This window comes from Panthera uncia (genome assembly GCF_023721935.1).
Source record: "Panthera uncia isolate 11264 chromosome A3 unlocalized genomic scaffold, Puncia_PCG_1.0 HiC_scaffold_12, whole genome shotgun sequence".
NCBI classification, from domain to species: Eukaryota; Metazoa; Chordata; class Mammalia; order Carnivora; family Felidae; genus Panthera; species Panthera uncia.
In genome coordinates, this window is record NW_026057579.1 from 17,810,506 (window position 1) to 17,834,494 (window position 23,989).

At 56.3% G+C, this 23,989-nt stretch overlaps 1 protein-coding gene across 1 annotated transcript in view; it reads right to left on the minus strand.

The window, feature by feature from the left end:
• Positions 1 to 18,803: 18,803 nt before the first annotated feature.
• LOC125937309 (BRISC and BRCA1-A complex member 2-like) overlaps positions 18,804 to 23,989 on the minus strand; it is an 87,722-nt gene continuing 82,536 nt past the window's right edge. Inside the window, exon 6 of the mRNA XM_049651918.1 lies at positions 18,804 to 19,226. Within this exon, the coding sequence (XP_049507875.1) occupies positions 19,163 to 19,226 (64 nt within the window). The 3' untranslated portion in view covers positions 18,804 to 19,162. The remainder of the gene's footprint in view (positions 19,227 to 23,989) is intronic.

Sequence of the window (23,989 nt, forward strand, 5' to 3'; positions counted from 1 at the left end):
CTGTTCTGAGGGAGCTGGCACCCCCCAGTGAAGGGGCCCTGACTGGGCCAGGGCCTCCTCAGGAGCTTGGATGTCAGGCTGGGGCTGTGGATGGCCAGAGCATCACAGACCCAACTCAATCCAGATCCATCCAATGCTGGAGAACGTGATGGCCCTTCTGCCTTCGCAGTGGGGCTCCATCCCCTTCGACTTGATCCAAATTCTTATTGGGCCACTACCCGTGCCAGTCAGGCTCACTCTGCAGGGCCCTTTGGGGATCAGATAGCCTGGCCAGAGGGGAAATAAAACAGAGACAAAATGACAGGGTTCCTGTCCTCAGGGAACCTACACTCTCTTTAGGAATGATGACAGGAACAATGGCCACCACCACCACCCCAGTGTTCTTAATCACTGTATTTATCCAGCATTACTACGTACCAAGCCCCATAAAGCGTGTCACACATATGTCTCATTTAATGCCTGTTAAAAACAACCTGTGAAGTGGCCATCGTTCCCATTTTATAGATGAGGCAACTGCGTTTTGGTCCCTTGCCCAAGGTGACGAGGTAGGAAGTGGCAAAGCTGGGATTTGAATCTGGGACTGTCAGACTACAGGACCGTGGTCCTGACCACAGAACACCAATAACTTGGACCCAAGGCAGAAGGACACACATTCCACACAACTGTGCTGAGTGGGCAGAAAAGGGATGCAGGGGAACCCGGGGCCCTGTGGAAGGCAGGCAGGGTTCGACGGGCAGGGACGGGGCAAAGGGCACCAGTGCCAGCCAGGGCTGACGGGTGGGGCTCCCGGAGCACATAAGCCTCGTGAGGAGCAGCCAGTAGTTCCTTTGGGACAGAGGCCAGGCCCTTGGGAAGGGGGTGCTTTGGGAAACAGAGATCAAGGCCAGAGTGGGGCAAACTGGTGCTGGGTGAGAGCTTCCATCTTTGTTTAGCCTTGGGCTCCTCACGGAAGGCCGTGTCCTTGAGGTCAAAGGCCTGTTCAGGCCAGAGCTTCTCCAGCACCGTGCCCCACCCCTCTGCTCTCTACATCACCTTCGCACCCCTCCCTGCGGTCCGGTCCGGATGCCTTCCTGCGTCAGCTGTTGAGACCAAGTAGTTCCAGAGAGGCCTGAGCAGCTCAGAGATGGCTGGGTTTGTGGGCGGAGCCTGAGACCTGGAGAGGGATCTGAACTGATAGAGCCCGTGTGGGTGGTCTCCCCTAGAGCCTGGGAGGGAGCCAACGGGGCTGGCTCTGTCCCTGGCCTGGACACCGGCAACCGGCAACTCAGTCAGAATAGGCTTGGCGTCCATGTTGCATGCTGGGCTGGTTATAGGCCTCCAGAGGCCCCAGACACTGTCCCCAAAGCCATCGCCGGGCATCATGGCGGCCACAGCTGCCTGCCCGCCCACTCTGCCTGTGCCCCCTGGCGGGGTGGCGGGACCTTTCCTGCACTCCTGTGTTCCATTCCACAGTCAGAATTCTGGCAGCTGCCTTCTGCCTCTGGCCTCACCTCCCTTCTTCTCTCATCCACCTATCTTCTGCTCCTTTACCATCAGGAGGTGGGTCTCCACTAAGTGGCTCTCTGGGGCCCCAGAGTGGAGGCAGGCAGGACCCTGAGCTGGGCTGCCAGGCCTGAGGGTGGCTCAGAGGTGGAGAAGGGGCCAGGCCAAGGGCAGCGAGCCTTGAGCAAAGGCGCCGGGGACGGTTTGTGAGCCCAGCTCCCCCTTGCTCACGCTCCTGGCAGGAGGCCCAGGCTCAGAGCCGGCCTCACAGGCTGATTCGTGACTGAGAAACTGCCTCCTGGGCCCTGCTCTAGGTGGGAGGGGCCTGGGAAAACCAAGTTGTTGGGCCTTCATGGCCCTGTGGGGCCTGCCCAGGCTGTGTGTGGCGGCTCAGGAGGCCCGGGAAAGCCATTTTCTTCATTAAGCATCTGGGTGGAGATTGCAGGAATCAGCAGGAATGCCTTGCCAATTATCCAGACTCGGGCTGGTGGCCGGGCCCCAGGGGAAGCAGGTTTGACTCCCTCAGTCCTTTCGAATGCCCCTTGCTCTTCCTTCTGGAGTGGTAATTAATCAGGGCTGCTCAGGGGCGGTGGGCTATGTTTTCCATACTGCCCTGCCATCCACCTGCCCACTGCTGCCCCTGGCTCTGGAACCTGGGATGAGCAAGGTCCCAGGATACAGTCAGCATCCCTGCTCTGGGCCAGCTCCCAAGCCGAACATGGGTAACAGAGGAGCCAGAGATGTGGCCATCGTGGCTTATGCGCCATGGCTGCTGTGGCTGCAGTGACACCCTTAGGTGGCCAAGACGGCCACCAATGATCAGCCCCTTGACTGCTCCGAAAGCCACCCAGTGCTCTGCATCCTGGCAGGACTGCTGCCTGAGATCTGCTCTCAAAGAGCATGAGCTCCCCTGTGGAGCCACATCCCCTGGCATTGCTCGCAGCTCCACTGTCCCATCTTTCAACCTGGGAGCCCCGGGGCCTGGGCCTCATCTGTTCACCTCATCGCCCTCCAAAGTGGCAAGCCTACAGACTGGCTAAGTGTCCGTTTGTTGACTTTGTCACGTGTGGGCCTGGGGTGGACGAGGGCGGAGCGGGCAGGGCCAGGGACTGCAGTGGGGGTGGCAGAGAGGATGCGGCCAGTAGGCAGAATTTGGAGGGGGAACAAATCAGAGCAGTGACTGGCTGGATGTGGGGATTAGAAAGAGTGTTGGGTTGTGTCTCGGGCAACTCGGGGTTCTGTCAACTTGGGCCCATGCTCTTACCTCCCAGAGGCAGAGGATCCCCGACCCCGTCCACCGCCAAGGCGGGAGCAGTGAGCTCATGTCTGCCTGGCCCAACCGCTCTAGAAACTCACACTCTCTCTGCTTGTAACGAGAATTATGAAAAAGTCCAAACACACTAAAGGGGGAACTAAAGAGTCTCACAACCCCCGAGGATTCCACCACTCAGCCTCCACACTCATCAGGCTTTTCTAATCTTTCCTATTTCCCATCCCCCCCGCCTTTTTTTGTATTTTAAAACAATACCAGACATCAGACAATTCTTCCCATAAATACTGCAGTTTTTATCTCCAACAGATTGAGTGTGTCTGTTTTACATAACCACAAGGCCGAGTCTTAGCAACTGTTGGTAAAAGTTAACGGAGTGTCACATAAAACCCCGCTCAGGCTCCCATTTCTCTGGTGGCCTCATCCTTCTAGTGCCAGCACAACGATTCCTAAGACAGGAGAGATTGTCACAGCAGGTCACATCATAGCCTTCAGGTCAGCTTGGCTCAGCAAGCTCTTCCTAAAGCTCTCAGCCCCATGCCAGGGGCTAAGCTACATAGGTGACAGAGAGAGGCCCTGTCACACAGGAGCTCAACGTGGCCACTGCCAGTAGAAGAGTCTTCTAGACCATCCTGGATCCAGGAAGACACAAAATCCTCTCCTGCCTCCCAGAATCCTTGGAATCAATTCATGAGGCTCAGAGGCCCTTTAACAAGGCCCATGCCTACCCCTGGTCTCTTTCTCCCCATTTCCTCCCACCCCGTTTCCATGTGCCTATGCACCAGCCTGCTGGAATGACCAATCCTGTCCCTTGGCCCAGAATGTCTCTTTTTCTCCCTCCCTCCCTCCAGGCTCCTGCTCAGTGCCTCTTCTGTGACCAGCCCAGGGTTGCTCCTGTGTTCCCAGCATAAACTCCCGTCCCTGCTGTAATGACTGTTTCGTGTGTCTGGGGTTTTCCAAAGGGCAGGACTGGGTCCCTGGTGTTCCATACACAGCCAGCCCTCCACATCGGGATATTCTGTATGCTTGTTGTATGACCTGGGTGTGCAAGTGAAGGAGTGAATTCGAAGGAGAACCGGTTGGTGGAAGAACAGAGAAACAGCTGGGAACACATGGGAATGGGGGGTGCTCTCCCAGAGCCCTCCGTCCATCTTCAGAAGCTGGAAAACAGTTGGAGCCAGCGAGTGGTGGGGCCGCTTCTCTCCCAGCAGAGCAGAGGATCTCCTGCCCCTTCCCATCAGTGAGGCCTGAGCTGTCTAGTGTCCCGTGTCACTGGCTCTCTGAACGCCCCCAGGGCAGTTTCCCTCCCCGGGTCAGGCTGGAAACACGCATGGGGAGCTCAGCGCATGCCCAGACCCCGTGCCTGCTGGTGGGGTCTGTTTGCACATGGTCATCTGGTTTCAATCCAGTGAAATCTTAAAACTTTCCACGGGAACTTCTTCTATTTTGAACTCCTCCCGGATGGGCTGGACGGACTAACTCCGAGCAGACTGTGAGCTCCTGAGCAGTGGCTGGGGAGTCACCGCCCCCAGCCGGCCCTTCAGCAGGAGCAAGCGTTGCTAGGGCGGCTGCGGGATTCAGACCCCATCCCCCCCTCAGGCTTACAGGGTCGGGGGGGGGTACCCTGAGCCTGTTCCTTTTTTCCTTCTGGGCCTACATCTCCTCATCTACACAGAGCAGGGCTAATACCAGGCAACCAGACCGCCTGCGTGCAAATCCTGGCACCACCCATAGTAAACTATGTCACTTTGGCAAAGTTACTGGACCTCCCATTCTTCATCTATAAAATGGAAATAAGTTGAGCTGTTGGGATTGCAGGAGTCAACACCTGTAAAGTGCTTAGCACAGTGTCTGAGATATATTGCAAGGCCCCTACTAAGCACCGGTTATTACACAGCCGTAATTTCTTATCTGAAACCTTTGGCCTTTCGCATCTCAGAGTTTATGTTTATATGTCTTTGAATTTTTAGAAAGGTAATATGCGTGTTGCGATAGCACATGTGATCCAGCGAGGTCTTGGCAGCTTGCCATGGCCAAACGTATTAGCATTTCCTCACTCACAGCTACGAGTAGTCACCCTAAGCGGGAAAAGGAAAGACCACAGGCAGCCTCATGTGTGATCAGGCCACGTTTTGCTGCCAGTTAAGTTACTCCAAAATGTTGGGGGTTTTAGGACTTTGGGCAGTTTGGACTTGTGGACAAGGAACTGGGGAGCTGGGATTGTTATTGCAACACTTGTTTAGGAGGGAGTACGGAAATGGTTCCCCTTGCGAGCCCACTGTGGAGAAGGGTGGCTGGGCGCCTCCTCCTGCCCCTCTGGGCTGCCCACCGGGGCCCGCCCTGCACAGTGTCCCCGGCACAGAGGGCCTCCACCCAGCGCCTTTGTATGAATTAGAATAAGGCAGGCTCCTTGCAGCCTCAGCACCTGGAGATAAAGCTTGGCAACTACAGAGCAACTCTACACGGGAAAGGCGTCTCTTCCTCTGGGCAGGCTGACACCAGACGAGCAAAGCACCAGCCTCGCAGGGTGGCCCTGCAGCTGATGGGCAGCTGGCACCCTCCTGACCCCATGTGGACATGCTCTGAAGGCCTGAGAGGTCACGAAGAACACAAGCTGCCCATGAAGTGGAGCAGTGGAAGGAGCTCCTTCAGATCAGGCCATCTATCCTCAGGCACTGGAAGTTGATTTCTGACTCATCTGCCCCTCTCCGCCACCCCCCCTACTGTGCCAACTTGGGCCGCTTGGGCCAAGAGTCACAGGCTCAGGGCTGTGCGGGGAAGAGGGAACGAGTTCCTTTCATCTCAGAATCCGAGTGAAAATCCTGGGCTGACGTCCCCATGGGGTCATCAGGCCCCTGTCCTAGAGGTGGGAGCAATGCCCTGGACATTTGCACAGAGCGTTAGCATTTCCAGATCCCTTCCATAGACTCTAATCTGATATTCACAAGGACCATTCATTACCCCTGTCTCACGTCTCAATAAAGCCAGGTTCAGAGGCGAAGTGACTGGCCCAAGGTCACATGGCAGCAGTTGGTGGAGCCCATATTTCCTGCCTGTTTAGTGTTTTCCGTGCCACACCTCAGTGCCTCTGGGCCCCCACCTCACAGCTCGTCTGCGGCCTTCCAGAGATGGCTTCCCTGCTGGCTGTAGTGGGTGCCGGGGGCAAATTCCTGTCCAAAGGCAGGTGCCGGCGAAGAGTTGGGCCCTGGCCCCGGGGGGCCTGGCCCCCGCGTCCTGGCCACACTGGCAGGGGAGGCATCCTCTGTCTGCTCCCGAGGGTTAAACACAACACCTCAGCTAATAAAATATAAAGAGCAAACAAGACAACAGCAGAGGTGGATTAAGGAGACTAATGCTTATAAAAGTGCTTTGAGCCCCTGAAGAAAGGAGACACCAAACACGAAGCTTCATTCCCTAGCCTTCGGTCACTGTCAGGTGGCCAGGGAGGCTCTGAGCCTCACAATGGAGGAGGGAGGGAAGGGCAAGGGGAAGGGGAGAGAGAGGAGGAGGTGGAGGGGGTGTCCAGGCATACTGGGCAGAAGACATGCCGTGACACTTGCCATGTCCATAGCTCATGGCATCCTGTGAGCAAGAGGGGTGGCCATTAACACAAGTGAACTGCCACACAGACAGAAAAGCAGGAGGCCAAGTATGTGGCATCTCGCTGGCCTCCAGGCCCTGGAACACGATGCACAAACAACATGGTGAGGAGGCTCTCAGGTCCATGGGGGCTCAGAGCCAGGGCAGGGTCCTGGGAGGTGAGCCCTGGCTCACTGTGGCTGAACAGGTGTGGCCACCCCCCACATAGGGTAAGAGCAGCCCCAGTGGGGGGGCTCTGCATGGGCCAGGGCCAAGGACCAGGTGGGAAGACGCAGGAGCCCAAAGTAGGTGCCAGTGGCCCTCCCAGGAATGAGCACAATGTGAGGAAACAGTCCAGGAGGGCAGACCAGCCTCTGGAAACAAAAACAGAATCTCAGCTCCCAGACCAGGTGGGAGGGAAGAGGAAATCAGCCCAGAGCAGGGCCAGTGCTCTGGGTGCCAAAGCCCCCCACCTGCCCTAAGCGAGGGGTGGTGGTGTTGGGGGGGTCTCTCCAGCAGTCTGTGCTGCGGCCACTACCCCAGCTGGCCAGTGATCCTTTCCAGAACTGGGGCAAGTGATGTGCATCAAGGTTGCAGGTGGTCCCTATGGGGCCTGTGAGCAAATGGTAAAAAGATGCCCCCATCTGGGCAGCTGTAGCCCTAGGCACAGGTTTGCTGCGTAGATGGCGGCTGGGGCTACATTTTAACCCCATCCCCTTTCCTGATTATACAGAGTGACCCTCACCTGGATGGTCCCCTGCAAATCCAGGATGCTTCTGCTGTTATGGGGCCTTTGAGGTCTTCCTTCCCACCTCACCCCTCACCCTGGTCCCTGATGGCCCTTGACTGAGTCAGAGGCAGATGAAAAAACACTGATTTGCGAATCAGATCAGGTTTTAGCCCCATCCTGGATCCCTGTCCCTCTCTGGGCCTCAGTTTTCCCACCTGTATTAGCACTGGACCACATGGTCTCGATGGCCCTTGAAGCCTGAACATTGGGTGGTCCTCTGATAAGTGCCAGAGTAAAGGTTGTCCATTGTCCCTGGTAAGGCTCTCTGCCACCAGCCTTTCCCACAGAATGGCAGGAGCAGAGACCCAGGGGTCTCAGCACTGACCAGGAGAGGGGCAAGAAGTGGGGTTGAAGGTGTGGGGAGTGTGGGGAGGGCTGGGCTACAGGCCAGACCCACTGCCTGGGTCTCCTGTGTCCCAGGGTGATGTCTCATGCTGTGGGGACACCATGACCCTTCCCAGAGTGGACGACAGCCCTGGATCGTGTGGGTGTGGCCCCAAACCTCCCCATTCAGCTCCTCTCCTCTTGCACTCAGACCTGTCCCGCTCACACACTCCTAACTTGTGGCCTGCGAGAGGGAGCCTAGCATCCTCAAGTTGGAGGGCTGCAGATCGGAGTTCTACTAGCACCTATTACGAGCCGGGTGGTCACCCTTTGGGGCTCCCATTTTCTTGCCTGTGAAATGGGGATAAAAACTTTGGCCTCTTAGGGTTGACGTGAGGGCAAGGGTCTGACCCCGGGGCTGGCACAGGGGAGAACGCTCACCAGACGGAAATCGTCACCATCGTCCCGGCGCTTGGCCAGGTGCCATTCCTTAGCGCAGATGAGTCCCCTGCCATTCTCTTCCCCTGGGATGCCCTTCCTGGCTCCTGCCACTCAGAGCCCGTGGGGCAGGCAGGTGCCACCTCTCCCAAGTAACACTTTCCGATCCCCTAGCCGGAGTATGTCTCAAGAGCCCCTTTCACCTCCACCACAGACACTCCGTCTTTCAAAACATCCTTGGAACATAGTGTGTGGGCGTTGGAGACAGGCTGGGCGTGAGGCCTCCTGGAGGTGATTTCTCACAGAGGCTGGCACATAGTAGGTATTCTAGAAGACAGTGTGGAATGCCCTAACGTTGAGGCCTGTGGCCGGGCCCTTCACAGGGGAAGCTCAGGGAAACCTGGCCAAGGGGCTGGGCCCTCGGATGGTGCCCTGGCCCCGAGTGAGCCGGCCAGCGGCGAGGCAAGCCGCCCCCTGCAGCCTCCCACACTGGCCAGGTGTGGCTGGGCTAGACTTGCGGTGGGCTGAGGGCTCCTTAATGACAGTAATAATAGTAACAGCAGCTCCCATCTGTGGCTGCTTATTATATCGCAGGCATGTTATGTCCATCACTTGCCAGATCGGCATAACCAGCCTGTTAAGTAGGTGCTATTATCATCCCATTTTATAGACAAAGAAACCGAGGTTCGGAGAGGTGAAGGTCAGGTAACCACTAAGTAGCTTAGTGAGGATTTTTATTTCTGGCTCCAGACCTGGGCTTCTAGCCCCAACTGGGGGGTTCCAGGCCGTGTTCAGGCCCCCGCGCCTCCCACCAGCCCTGGCTGGTGGGAGGCTGGCAGAGGAGGGCAGCTCCAGCATTCTCTGAGGCGCTGACACCTTCCCTTTGGTCTCAGGCTTCCTCCCACCTCCACGCCCACACATGTCTGGACAGATGCAGGTTTCAGGCTCTCCCTGGGGCCCCCACCCAGGCCTGCCCAATGCCACCTCCCCAGGCTGCTTCCATTCCCAGGGCTTGAGGCCACGTGGGGAAGGCAGGACTCAGGCTCCCCGCTGCGGCCTGAGCATCAGCACCCTTGCTTCTCACGCTCTGTGCCCACTGCTGTCAAAACTTGAGGGGGTGTTTTCCCATTTTCCAGCTCTTCTAGTTCACTGCTTCCTGCCCCAGGGCCCTCCCCTGCCCCACCTGAGGGTCCGATTCCTTTACAAGTTCCTCCTTAGGCTGCCTCTACCCTTTGGCCTCCAGCCACCACTCCGGGAACCTCCTTAAATATCACTTTGATCCTGTCCCTCCCCTGCTCACAAGCCTTCAAGGGCTCCCTCTTCCTCCTGCAGCAGCTAGGCACCTCACTTCCTGGGAAGCCCTTCCTGAGCTGACCGTTTCTCTGTCTTACTTCTCCTCACACCCCACCTCAGCTCAGCCTGGAGGCCCAACACCCTCCTCATTGTCTTACCTACCTCAGTGCTTCCTCCTCCCCTGCCACAATATTCTAGCACACTCTCCCATTTCCCACTGCATGAACTGGTCCATTGCCATGAAGTATGTTTCACGGAATATACTTATAATAGGGAAACTCATGAGCTAATTCAAATGGCCAAAAGGGGAGGCGCTAGGCGAACCCCGGAGAAACAGGAGGGAGATCTTCCAAAGATGGCTGTGAAGACCGTGGCAAGATGGCTGAGACTTAGGAAATAATGTTAAGTAAAAAGCAAAACCGGACGCAAAACTGTATCATGTTGGTTCTGAACCTGTGACAACCGAATGGCTGGGATAGCATTCCCCATCACAGAATCGGCGCACGGTACGTGTTGCCCGCTGTTAAACACCACGCTAAACGCAGTTATGTCAGGAGGATGGGTTGTGGATCATTTCTGTGCCTTGCTCCTCTCATAATGGGAAAAAGGCGTCGATAAAAGCAGTTTTGATGGCAATGACGGGGAGGTTTGGCTATGACACCTGTCCAGGTGCCCGCCTTCCAGGTCACACCCACCTCGGAAGGATCCAGGATCCAGAACGCAGGGCTTTCAGACAGGACTCATCTCGGGCACCCCACGGGACCCTGTTCGCCCACCTTGGGTCTTCTGGAACTGAATGGGAGGAGCAGGCGGCCAGCCAGGGCGGCTCTGGGGGTGGGCGGAGCCCGAGGGAGTGTAGGTCGCAAGGCCACCGGCACCCATTTCACCACGTCCTCGGGGCACCCCCCCCGCCCCCCCCAGGGCCCCTGCCTGGCGGCAACAGCGACTCTGCATTAGGTGGTGGCAGTGGCAGACGGCTCACACAGCTGTGCTATCCCCAAGCCCTGTCTGCCTTGTTCTCATGAGCAGCCCGTGAGGAGGGCTCCTGTTGCACAGATGAGGGACAGTTAACGCCCCGCGTGGTCAGAGGGCGGCGGCCAGTACTCAGCCCTGCCTTCCCGCTTCACGATTTTCGCCTGCCCCGTCTGGAAGCTCTGGGGTCAGCGACCGACGCCACTCGGGGTGGGCAGGGGGCAGGGCGGTCTCCAGGGGCCAGAGGCAAGCCCACACTGGGGCCTGGGAATGAAGCAGGTTCTGGAAGGGGAAGGAGGACAAGTGTGCCTTGCCTCCTTCCGGTCTTCCCTGAGCGCCCTGGTCATGGTACCCCCCCCACTCCTCCCTGCTTTACACCCCCCAGTGTACTCACTGTGCGTCCTGTTCATGCTGTCTCTCTCCGGTGGCAATGGAAGCTCCACGAATGCAGGCGTCCTTATGACTTATTCACTGCCGCCATCTCCAGTGCCTGGGACGGTGCCTGGCACCAAGTAGGTGCTCAGTAAATAACTGAACGCCTGTGAACTAGGCATCCTGTTCTCCTCAGCCCAGCCGCAGACCCCACCAGGAAGCCCAACCACCACAACGAGGCAAAGGGATAAAATATTTTGGGGGCCAAGAGGCTGAATCTGGGCCCAGCTGACCCCTCCTCTAGGAAGCCCTCCCTGATTTGCCTGGTAAGCGGTGTGGATCTGCTGCTCTCCCACAGGGCGTATCACTGCCTCCCCCGTGAGCAGTGTTATCTTTCTGGCTTATCTTTCTGGCTCTTTGGGGGCAGGGTTGGTCTTATCATCTGTACAGTCCTGGGGCCAGGAAGAGAGGGTGCTCAACAGATGTCTGTCGAATGCCTAAGTGGGGTTCAATCCCTGCTTCTCCCTGGGAGCAGCTCCCACATCCAGGCACACAGAAAGTGCTCAAAAAACACGTGGAAAGGCCGGAGGCCTGCCTGGTTCGGTACTGCTGTTCCGCTGCTTTCCACCTGTTTGGTCTGGCCCCACCTGTTTGAGCCCAGACACGTGGGCTCACCTGTGTCCTGTTTACTCGAGACCCGCCTCGGTCAAGGCCTTCTGGCTTAGGATGGCTCCGGTGTCTCTTCCTGCAGCCTCTGCAGGCCTGGCCACCCTCCCAGGGGTGTGGGACACACAAGGTTTCTGGATGACGCTAATCTCTCCAGCCCTGGAAACCTGCTTCTCGCTCTCAGGGCCGCCCTTCACAACCGGGGTAGCTCACGTGTGGGCACGTGGGAGGCAGAGGTACTGAGAAGGGGCTTCGTGTTTCTCCACAGCTGCGGATGGTTAACGCTGGGCCTTCATCCTGCTTCTCCAGATCAGCTGCGAACGCGACCCCCCCCCCCCCCCCCCCCCCCGCCCCGCCCTCAGCCCAGGGTCTGGCTTGGGCAGACCAGGCTTTCTAACCAGGGGCCTAGAAAGCCGTCAAGGGGGTCCGTGACTGACAGTCAAGATTTTAAGGGAGACTAATGTTTACTGTATGTTTACCACAGAGGAGGAACCCCGGGCTAATAAAGTGTTCTAGTTTTGTCTGGAAACGTGCCCATTCAGTGAGGTAATTTCCAGTCCCTAGTATTCTTTGGAATCTCTAGCAAGCAAGCATATGTCATTGGTCAAAAGGGGGGGAAATAAATGATTACTTAATAACTGCAGTTTAATAAACAAAACCTTCTGACAGCAGGGGTCTTGACAGAAGTGAAGAGTTGGGAACTGAAGGCCAAGGTGCTCAGCATGGGCTCACTGAGGGGAGAAGGGGAGGGAGAGGGAGGGGGAAGGAAGGGGGAGGGGAGGAGGGGGAAGGAGAGGAGGAGGGGGAAGGAGTAGGGAGGAGGGGGAAGGAGGAGGGAGGAGGGGGAAGGAGGAGGGAGGAGGGGGAAGGAGGAGGGAGGAGGAAGGAGGAGGGAGGAGGGGAAGGGGAGGGGGAAAGGGGAGAGGAGGAATAGGGAAGAAAAGGAGGGGGAAGGGGAGAAGTGGAGGAGGGAGTACAGGAGGAGGGCTGTGGGCCTGGTGGGGCTGGCAGAGGCGTGACCGTGACCACTGGCCCCAGGAGTGTCAAATACACGTAGGGGGTGGCATCTGAATGCCTGTAAGGCAGGGGCAGAAAAGGATTATTTTTGTAGTCAGCTGAAGCTTAAGAGCAGGGATGGGAAAGGGAAAGAAGGACTAAAGAACAGGGAAGGCTTAACCTGGGCAAAATCTGAGTGACAAGAGAGACTTCAGACCTTTCTGAGCACTCACTACCTGCCAGTGCTGGTCTAAGCATTTCACATGTCCCAATTCACGGAGCCCTTCTGCCAGGCCTGTGATGGAGGCAGGAGTCCCATTTTGCAGAGAAAAAAACTGAGGTCAAGTGGCTTGCTCAAGTTCATGCCTCTACTAAGTGGTGGAAACGGCATTTGACTCAGGCTGACTGGCTCCAAAGCCCACGGGCCTCATCTCCCACAACAAGCCAATTAGCCAAGGGCTTGGGTTCACCGAAGCGTGCTCCCGTCGGGAGAGTTCTGCGCCATTTCTGTGATTCCCCTATGGCTGCCGACTGCTGACTGCCGGCACCTGGAATGGGCAAGGTTGGGAGGCTGCTGGTCCTGGGGTGACAGAAGGGAAAGCAGAGGAGGTGCCCCAGGGGGCAGCCTGAGGTGTCGGTGCCGTGCGGGTGGAAAGGTCGGGGAGACAGGTGGAGGCAGCTGTCCGGGTTGGGCAATCCGCCAGCCCACGCAGGCTGACGGCCCGGGTGTGCGGAAGACTCCTTACCCCACCTGAGCCTGTGCTTGAGCATCAGGAGGGGATACTGAGGCAGGATAAGGGGCAGCAGAGTCATCTGAAGCCCGGGCTGTGTGTGGGAGTGAAGGAATGAGCCCCTGAGGAGTCTTCCCCCAAGTCAATCTGACCCCCCTGGGCTGACCCTTGCCCCCAGGCCTTGTGTCCCCAGGCGTGACACCGGCCCCCAGCTGGGCTATGAAATGAGCCCAAGGTAAAATCCCTCCGTCAACCTACTTGAACTTATGCACCCAGATGACGACTGACTCCAAAGCTGTACCCTGGGGAGGTGGCACTCTTATTCTGCAGGCACTGTTATACCCAAATGGTTTCTGGCCTGCCCAGGAATTGCTCTCAGAGCCCCGATGCCTGCCTTCGGCTCTCTGCAGTGGTGGCCTATCAGCTCTCTGAAGGGCCAAGAAGGCAATGGATGCAAAGGACCCAGAACAGGGCCTGGGATCTCATGCATGATGCTCGAGAGGGCTTTCGTCACTAATACCCCCCCACCACCTGCTCAGACGGCCAAAGGTCATTGCCAGCTGGGGAGTCCTGTTTTGCAGCAAAAGTATGATCGTGGAGTCGAAAGGGATGAGTTCTCTTGGGTGACTCCTAACTGGGCTCACAGGGGATGGAGTGAGGAGACTTCTGTAGAGGGACAGCTCCTAGCTGGTGTTGAAGAAGTGGGTGATGGGCTCTTTTCTGGAGGAACACATATCTGTCACACCTTCCACATGCCATGCGGCTCACCCCAACGTGGCAACTGGCCCAGCCCAGGGAGGGTCATTCTGGTCATTCCTGGGTTGCCTGTGGGGTTACTTTTATTGTCACAATTAGTCATAATTCATCATAACCCCAAGCTTGACCTCTCAGACTTATAAAGCGTGGCTCTTCCAAAAGGGTCAGAGATGAATGGAGGAGTGACATGGGAGCCCTGAAGCAGGAGAACACGAGTTATGTTAGGAAATAATCCTTGGAGTTCTTTCTTACTTGCCCTGGAATCCGTTCATGGATCCTGTGCTTTTGGAAATAGCCCGGTGCCCTTCCTTAATAACTGCCACAACCATTCCCATCTAGTTTTCCCCAGATGTCAGGCCATCGTTTCAACCAAGTGTGTCCTGGGCTTTAACCTGAGAATGTGGCACAAACTCAGATTTTTTTTCCAACAGTGGGCTGGCCCTGGCTCAGTCATCTGCAAGTCAGTTGGTATTTCTATGGATTTCTGTAGCCACACAGACAGGCCCATCTGCCTGCACAAGGACTGCTTCAGAGCATCCTGCAGCAGAGGGCACACGGACACACAGAACCCCAGGTGGTGAAGCCTTGGAACCAGCAGACCTAGGGCCAACCCCGGCTTCCACCTGACCTGACCCAGGCCCGACCACCCCAAGCCCCTCTCCTCCTGCGGAAAATGGCAGAAACCAGGATACGAACGTCTCGTATAAGATAGATGCTCAATAAATCTCTCTCCATGTGGAGAAGCTTGATAAGGGAAGTGGAAAGAAACCAAGCCCTGGGCTCATTGCCTTTGTGTAATGAGGACCGGGGATGGACAGGGAGAGGAGGAGAAAGGGAAGGAAGGAGGGAAGGAGGGACAGAAAGCAGCAGGGATGAATGAATAGGTAAATATACCAGCTTCCTGTCCTCAGGTGAGTTATTTAGCTTCCTTGAGGCTCAGTTTCTGGATCTACGAAATGGGGATAAGAGCACCTACCTCATTTAGTTGTCTTGAGGATTAAAAAAGACAGTGTACAAAAAGTAGCTAGCACGGAACGTTACTTATAGCTCCATGGGGATAGCCACCACCATTACCCCCTGCCCAGGACCCATTTCTACTTGGCATCTGGTCCCCTCTCCTTTTACTCTACTCACTGTGCATAATTACTACAGATGCATAAACAAAAAGGTGAGGCTTCTTCTCTTGCTTTCATTTCAAAAGCATCAACGACTTCGTTGTGATGCCATGAATAGCATGAGACGCCATCTGACCGTGAGATGGTGTTTTTAACATTCGCGTGAAGGAGAACGTGGGACGGGCCAGTCCCCGTGAACTGGGGCAGTTTCTGGGGCTGGCACTATTTATAGGCTCAAGCAAGAGGCGAGCCGAATGTGGTGATTTCTCTACCAAGGCCGTGCCTGCAAAACAAGAGTCTGTGGCCGTCAGGAACCGAAACTGAGTCAGAAGCAAAAGTGACCTGTGCTGCTCTGATTTTCCTGCCTGTGACAGAGCAGGCTCCAGGGCGGATAAGCAGGTCACGCGGGTGTTTGTTCTCAAGCGCTACGCAGAGCAGCACGCTGACCCAGCGTGGCAGGGGTGGGGGCGCCCACAGACACTTCCCATCGCTCGCTCGTTACGATCAAGAGGACTCATAATTTTGTCTTCCCGGTGATCCAGACAGGGCCACTCTTCCGAAGGCCACATTTGTTGGGCAGGACTGCTCAACAGGGGCATTCTGACTTTTCAGAAAAAGGCCAAAGTCAACATCAGAAAATCATCTTTCTGGTCTGCAATAATAATAATAGCCGCTTTTTATCAAACCTTCCCGTGGGCCGAGCACCATAGTCGGTGCTTTAGGTACATTGTATCTTCACAACCCTAGGAGGCAGGTGTTTACTCCCATTTTACAGATGAGAAAACAGAACTCCCAGAGATTAAGGGAAGACCCACCCTGGGGTCTGTTTACCCTGGCCGAGGCTCCCACAAGCACCCTCCCTGCTTCTCCCCCGTCTGCATCCAGGGACCTCACGTTGGTAGCTTGAAATCGATCACAGTAGGGGTATTTACACGGTGGAAACTGGCAAACAGTGCAAGTCACGCCCCTCCTGTTTTTCTCGTCCTTTTAAAGACTGCTGAAGAACTGCCTGTCAAATATTTGCCAGCCACCAAGTGGGCAGAGCCAGGAGTCAAATAGAAGTCTCTCTCCTCGGGGTGCCTGGGTGGCTCAGTAGGTTAAGCGTCGACTTCGGCTCAGGTCATGATCTTGTGGTTCATGAATTCGAGCCCCGCGTCGGGCTCTGTGCTGACAGCTCAGAGCCCGGAGCCTGCTTCTGATTCTGTGTCTCCCTCTCTTTCTGTTCCTCTCCTGTTGACACACATACACACACACACTCTCTCTCTCTCAAAAATATATTAAAAAAGAAAAAGTCTCTCTCCTCAAGCTCAAGTTCACGCTCTTTCCAATTCATTCCCAGGAGCAAACGGGCTCTGTCATGGAGCCCCATGACATCAGGCTGGAGGCAGTGGGTCCTCAGGAAGCCGAGCGGCTGAGAGAAGGCTGAACACGAACAGCCCAGGTCTCTTGCACCTCCGTCCCGGACCTCCCGGGAGAAGCCCGGGTATTGCTAGTCAACACATCGGAGTCCTTTTCCTTGTCCGTGCAGAGCTAAAGATTCAACCGAAATGACAAGAGCTGACTAAGCTGGAGACGGGTTTTATGAGGGAATAATAATGTGCTCTTATAAATGGCACTTTTCTTCTTCAAAGCGTTTTATAGCCATTTACTAATTAGTCCCGGGCTGTACTCTGTACGCAGGTACAACGCGTGACGATTGGCTGAACTAGCAAGAAGTGTTTAAAAACACACAGGTGACTGTCATCCATTTACAAGCACCGCTTGCTTCTGTTGCTGTCAGGGCAGAGGGGAAACTCACAGATGCTGGTTTTGAATCCTTAGCATTTGCCACACGAAGTGGCTATTGTCACCTTCGGTTGTTTGGTTCCTCCTAATCAGCCCAAACCCTCCCCCTGTGGTAAGGGAGACGCAAGTCTTTTTAAGATTCATATACTCCTCGTGCTCAGAGACCTATACATGGCACATCATCCTTCTCTGGGAAAGAAAAAAGTGTGTTTGTTTTACGAGAGAGATGGGGACGTACGTGAGACACGGCACTGCGGGTCCAGAGCCGGGAGCCTGGGTCGAATCCTGACCCTGGCACTGACTGGCTGGTGGTTGTGAGCAACTCACCTAACCTCTCTGTTCTTGCTTCCTCATCTGTGGAAACCTCTACTCAGGGGCTTACTTCACAGGTCTGCGGTGGAGATGCTGAGACGAAGTGTGTGACAGCACTTCCCAGGCACGCCGTGCCTTGCTTGGCAGGCGTGTGGGTGTATCGTCAGCAGCCTGGTGGGCCTGAGCAGATATGCACCCCTAGAGGTTGGCAGGGGCGGGAGGGCCATTCCCAGATCACACGGCCCGCTACCGGCTGGTGTCACTACTGACTGGCCGCTTGAAGTGCCGAGGGTCCAGGCCACGTGACCTGACCCCGCCCCACAACTACCAACCACCCTCTGCTGGAACCGGAGCTGAATCCCCCAACTGGGTCTGAAGCCCTGACTCAGTCGAGTCTTGGCTCTGTGGGCAGTGAGCCCTACCCATGCCCCTCCACAGGGTGGGGGCACAGCCACAGCAATCCTGGGCGACAGCATCACGGAGCAGAGAGAATGAGGCTTGGCCCCCAGTCGCACGGAGGGAGAGTGGACTGTCAGCCGGCCAGGGGCAGAAGAGGCTCCAGAGTGGTCGGCTGGCTTTGGGCTCAGAATAATCATCAGGGGAGTTTTATCACAATCCAGATGTCCTGGCCCCGATGGGTGAGAACTGATCCAGCAGAACTGCAGGGGCGTCCAGAGCAGCGGCTCTGAAAAAGCTCCCCGGGGGGTCCTGATGAGCCAAGTCTTTGTATTACGTAGAGAAGGGACTTACTCAAGGTTACACAGCCAGCTGCTGGCAGAGCTGGGGTGTGGACACTGGGCTCTTCTCTGTCATGGGAGTTCCCAAGGTTTCAGGGCAGGGGGCAAAGCACCCACGCGGTGTAAGAACCCGGAGCTGGGCGGTCCTCCAGCTGGTGGCTGGCCGGGGCGGGGGCTCTGCCCCAGCCATTCCCCTCCCTCCTGGGAGCTGGAGAATACAGGAAGGAGAGAGATCCCTCACGGGCCCCCACGAGGGCCCTGGGCTGGTCCCCTTTCAGGCTCACATGATAAAAGGGGAACCAAGGGGAACAGCGCGAGGCCCCGTGAAACCCTACAGGTGGGCTGGGGCTTCACCTTCGCCTGGGAAGGCAGGTGGGTGAAGTACGGGTACAGGCCCTGCAGGCCAGCTGCTGGCTTCTCTCACCTCGGTGCGTAGGTCCGACGTCCCGTGTTGAAAGCCTTCAGGATGGGACAATGCTAAGCGAAAGTGGCAATCTTATAAAGTGGTCAGGGTGGCTGTACTCAACTTGTGAGGGAGCTAAGAGAAGTCGTGTGATGGTATGGAGAGGCCTGGCCCCCAACTCCAGGCTTGCTCCCATCCCAATTTGCTGGGAGAGTTTCTGTAGCTCTTGGGTCATAGTTCTCTCTGTGTACTTAAGGGGGCGGCAGGGGTGAAGGGCTGGGGGTGGAAACAAGAGGAGTCCTGACAATCCATAATCCATAAAAACAGGAAAAACGGAACTTGCTCAGGGTATCTTCCCCAGCCGCCAGGCCTGAGCCTGGATATCACACATATGCCAGTGATGGCCCACAGCACCCAACCTTTGTCTTCCTGGTAGGATTTACACCAGGCCGCATGAGCCCAAGTAGGCCTCCTATCAGCCTAGGGAGGGGTGACGTGAGAGAGGGAAGGACGGATTCACTGGCTGATTCAGCAAACTCTGCACAGGGCGCCCACTCAGGGAGCTGGAGGGGTGGGGGTGGGGGTGCTGGGCCCAGTTGTTCCTGAGCCCCAGTCTTGGGCCTGGCTTGCTGGGTGGCTGAAACCACGCAGGGTGGTCAGATTCATTCAGGCAGCACCTTTCTCGATGGAGAACTGCCCCAAGTGGGAAATGTTGGGTGTAAAACGTGCACGCACACACACACACACACTCGTGACACTAGTTTTAGGGACAAATAAAAGCAAAGGGGGGGTTTAATGTTAAAACTTAAACAAGGTCTTGGAGACAAAGGCTTTCCTGGAATAAGGGTGTGTGCATTTGTGGTGTCTTCCTTTCCCCGGAAAAATAGTTTGTCATAATTTGTGATTTTATTTCTTCCAACTAGAAATATACTGAAGGAAACAAAGAGGGAGCAGCCGGAGGTGGGGGCCAGGTTGCCACTGGCCAGCTTCAGTTTGGGTCCCAGGCGGGGTGTGCAAAGCCGCTGTGTGAGCAAAACGCTGCCATGAAGGCATTCCAAGCGGCTTCCAGGAAGCCGCCATATGTGCTGACACGCATGTGGACAGAGCAGTCTGGCTGGCCGCTTCTCAAGACTGGTGTTTCCTAGAGCTTTCCATTGGCAAACGCTGCCTCCTGGAACTGAGGGACAAAGGTTTTGAAATAAGCCCTGGTGGGAAAGAGGGGGAGAAAAAAGTTGTGGTTAGCACAAACAACTTGAAAAAAAGTGCAACTCAGAGCTTTCAACCTAACTCAGAACAGTTGTTATTTATTGTTCGTGCATCTGGGGTTGGATTTCCCTTCCCTGCTGATGCAAAGCCCTCTGGATTTTTCCAAGGGAGGTACACACAGTTCACTACTGTGCTATCTTGTGTGGACATTTCAAGGGCCCGTATGCAGACCTTCCTGGCGGCCAGTTCCTATTAGACATCAGTGCTCAGTCTCCCTCTGCTTTTCCCGGGCCAAAGACGGGCCTGATCCCCGCGACAAGCCAGACAGTGGCCAAGCCAGCCACCCAGTCGTTTCTGTGACCTGAAGTATAAAGAGAATTGTACTCTTCATTCAGTTGGATGAGACAAAGAGGGTCTAAGAAAATGGATTTCTAAGCGTTCCATGGTCTCCACTTATTTCCAAATATATGTGCAGTTTGGTCTACTGGAAAGAAAGCCAGGCTGGATACCAAGAGAACGTTCCTTGGTCAGTCACAGTCTGGCGATGGGATCTGGGGCAGACCGTCTGGTCTTTCTGGAACCCAGATTCGAATCTGTAGAGACAGGCTCCACGTCCTACATGGGCCCACCCTGCCAGGCACGGTATGCGGTGCAAGGGGCTTCGAGGTGACCTAGACGGGGCCCCTGCCGCACAGGAGATCCCAGTTTACAGGAGAAGACACACATAAACAGTGCCAGCCGAGGCGGTAAGGGCTCCTGTGGAGGCACCGTGAGGCACCAGGCTCGCACCGTCAGTGACAGTGGAGGGGGAGTAGGCATTAGGGGTATTCTAGGCAAGAAACAGCCGGAGCAGGGACAGGGGGCAAGGCGTGGCTTGCTGTGAGCTGGGAAACTCAAAGTTCTGCCGTAAGACAAAAGGTGAGGTAGGAAGTGGAGGGGCGGGGTAGGCGCCCTCGGCCCCTGGTCACCCAGGCTTGCCTCCTACTTCTCTCTCCCCACCCCCGGCTCACATGAGGGCAGGGTAGTCACACCTTACTTATCCAGAGTGGCTCATTCAGAATGACAACATGAACTAGGACGGGCCACCGAGAGGCCCTGTCGCTACCAGTACCACAAAGGCCGCAAACAGGGCTCCCACGGTGCAGGGGTGACTGGCCCTACACGATTCAATAGGCCCTGGGGTTCCACAGTGCAGTTACAATGACACCCGACTGCCCTCCCGCTGCCCCAATACCAAGTCAACTGAAACTTCTTTCCAATGTCGCCACTGTGTCTGGCTTTTGCAGGCCTGGCCTCCGCGGCCTCAGTGTGGCCTTTATGTGCTGCCTCCTCTCTCAGGAAGCTCTTCTCCGGCGTGACATCCCACATCCTAGGTCTCCTACCTCCCTTCTCCTTGCCGCGCTCCCCGGATGAGCTCTCTCACCGGGACCCTCCCATCTTGGCCCCCCCCCCCCCCCGCCCCCCTCACCGCCCCAGCCCCTCACACCCGGTGCCGTTCTCAGCCTCGGCCTCCTTAGCACAGAAGCACGCAATCTGGGCCCCTCCGCCCTCATTTCCCTCCCAGACTTCCAGCCCCACGTTCCAGCCACCTGCGGGACACTGCGATCTGGACATCTCTGTAATTCAAACCAGTGTGCTCCGAACGAAGGGCTCCCCAATATTAGGTCTTTGAACTTGCTTTGGCCCATCTGTGCTTCCGTAACAGAACCCTGTTTCCACGGCTCCCATGGCTCCCTAAAGCCCTGCGGTGAATTCATCCTGATGTTCTTCCTCCTCCTCCACAACGTCCCTCCGTCCTTTGTGACACCCCCTGGCTCCAGGTCTTACTACCTTTCAACAGAGCTGCTGCACAAGGCTGTTTCTCCCCCCGGGCACGGGCTTGCTTCACCCTTCTGCTGCAAGTAGAGACCTTTTCTTCGAGTGCGCATCCCTGTCGCTACCCCAACCACGACCCTGCATGTTCCCCGGACTTGCAGCCTGGCACTCCACGATTGTCACTATCTGGCTCCAACATGTTAAAAAAGCTGTGTTTGCCCTTCCATTCTGGGGCGCATGCACCCCTCCCCTGGGAAGCTAAGAAAGCTAAGGATCCTCTTCCAGAAAAATTGCAGGTATGCCCTCCAGCCTCCTGGAATTGGGGGAGGTCACAGACTCCCCGACGCCCACGCATGGCCCAGGATGCAAGCCCCCCGCTCCAATCTGGCCCCCTGCTCTTCCTCACACATGCCATTTTCCACCTCTGGGCTTTACTCGTGCTCAGGTCAAATGTCAAGTCCTCCCTGGCTACCAAGAGGTTCTCTCCCTTTGCACTTCTCCCAGCATCTGTCACGTACGCTACATGTCATACTTGCCGGGCTGCGCGGTGGGCCCTGGAAAGCAGGGAGCACATCTTTCAGTGACCCCACAGGCCATCCCGTCGACAGCATCCTCAGCTGGCCCCTCAGCGAGACCTTCACGGCTGTAATTAAGGTAACTACGGATGGCCACCGGGTTGCAGGAGGCGTTAACGCATGTCCATTGCACGCTGTTCGAGAAGGTGAGAGAGTAGCCTCAGAAGGCAGACAAATGTGACACGTAGGCACCGAAGAAGAGACTGCAGTCCGTTCTCAGACTTCCAATTACGCCAACACTTTGAAGGATAGAGCAGCCTCCTCCATCCACATCCTGCTTAACACGGGCCTGAGCCGGCCACGCTGTCACCGTCTCTGGGACCCGTGACCTCAAAGCCCTTTCCTGCCAGTTGCACCACCACAGTTGTCCTGATGGACAGGAGGGGCTGCGTGGGGTCCAGAGAGCCACAGACCTAGAGCGAGGCTGGCAGGGCATGCGAGGCCCTGGGCTGTGTCTCCCACCGCGAGCAGGGGTGACGGGTCCAACCCCACGTGACGCTTGCACGGGACAGTGTAGGAAGGGATCTTGTCAACTGTCTGCAGCCACCCAGTGTGCGGGCCACTCCTTCCCCACCCATGTCTCATTTGCTGCTGTTCGCCCAGCGACATGCATGTGTTCACTGGAGGACAGCCTGGTGGCCCATCCTCGACAGTCAGCGATTGACAGGCTGCTGCCGACGTCCACGGTACTTGCTTTGCTGCCTGAGGTGTCCTGTGGAGCACAGCCAACCCCAGAACCACTGGGCAGGGTGGTGCCCCCTCCCCAAGTTACAAGTCGGCCCCCCGAAAGGCACCCGATGAGTGGACGACACTGGCTGGGCCTGGGGCCCGCCCCCTCCCTCCCTCTCGCTTCAGGTCCAGAGTCCCACGGGTCCCCAAACAAATCTGATCGGCTGTTCTTCCTCGGAAACTTCTGGGGTAGGGGCTGCAACACTACCAGCTCCTTAGACTGCAACACTACCAGCTCCTTAGACTAAAAGGTCTTGGCAAGAGGGAGCAAGCTTTAGAGTTAAGTTCTTTCCTTCTTCAGAAAGTTCTAAAGTTTCCTGTTCTGTCCTGGGCTTTCCCTCCAGGGCGAGCTGTGTGACGCGAAGGGGAAGCAGTGTGGAGAAGGGCTATTTAAAGGCATGAGGCTCCCGGCTGTTGTCAGCGGGCGCTGCCCCACTGGGCTCCTCACGAAGCCAGTTCAGGGAGAGGGAGGAGGAGGAAGGGGAAAATGACAACTGACTCCCACCCATTTATAGATTTATTTTTTTTAAAGTGCTGTTTTCATTTATTTCACTTCTTATCAGAGAAAATGGAGAAGTGCCCAGGGTATAGCCTGCCACAGGCACTAGTCATCTATCACCTTTTGAAAAACTCTTTGACCCAAAGACAAAACGTATGGCACGCTTTAAAGTGTAAGTGTGCGGCAAGGTAGGGGAGGGGAGGTCTCCTCGCCTCCGCACTAACTGGCCGGGAGGACCCGTGGGGAGAGAGGCCTTGAGTCAGTCAAACTCATCATTTCTATTCACGCTGGAAGGGAATTTATTTTTAGACCAAATTCGAGCTGAATATGCCTTAGGACAAAGTAAGGTTCTGACCTTCTTCACTGGTCTCAGTCCCTCTGCTCCGGGTTTTATAAAATCACAGCTCGGTCCAATCCCAGAGTCTCAAGTAGGAAGAATGAAGCTTAAAGAACGGACCCCAGGCTGCGGCTGGGTAGGTTTTCCATGAATTCAGAGCAGGAGTGGCTACCGGCCAGGCCTCGGCTCCCGGGCCCGACAGGGAGTGCGGCAGACAGACCCCTCGGTCCAGGAGTCAGGGAATGGGCGCTCGGCAGGAAATCTCTTCCCTTCTCGAGGAGTCAGATCCTTCATCTACAGAGCGGAGCCCTGTAGGCCGTGGGCTGTGAAGGCTGCGGGGGTGAGTGTCGTGTGCGCTCCGGAGCCAGCACACCTGGGCTCGAGGGCCGACGCTGCTCTTTACTGGCTCTATCGCTTGGGCAAGTGACTCACCTCTCCGGCTTTAATTTCTTCAACTACAAAAGCGGAAAAATAACCTTCAATTGCCTTAAAGGGTAATCCTCGTGAGGGTTCAATGAGATGGCCCAAGTGAGCACTTGGCCTGGTGCCTGGCGTCATAGATGATCAGTAGATGTCAATGGTTACCGTGGGGACGAAGCTGGGTCCGAGGGGAGAGGCTCTGAGTCTGTGGGGGCAGCAGAAGAGGGAGCCCCTGTGTGGAAGAAGAGGACATAGGGTCCTTGCCCTTGGTTCATCCTTTCTGTCACGGCTTGTTGGATGATCTCTCGCTTATCACATTGAGCGGGGCAGTCGGAGGGACAGAGATGGCCAGTCTCGGGGCGGGGGGACACCCAGCCAAACTTTTCG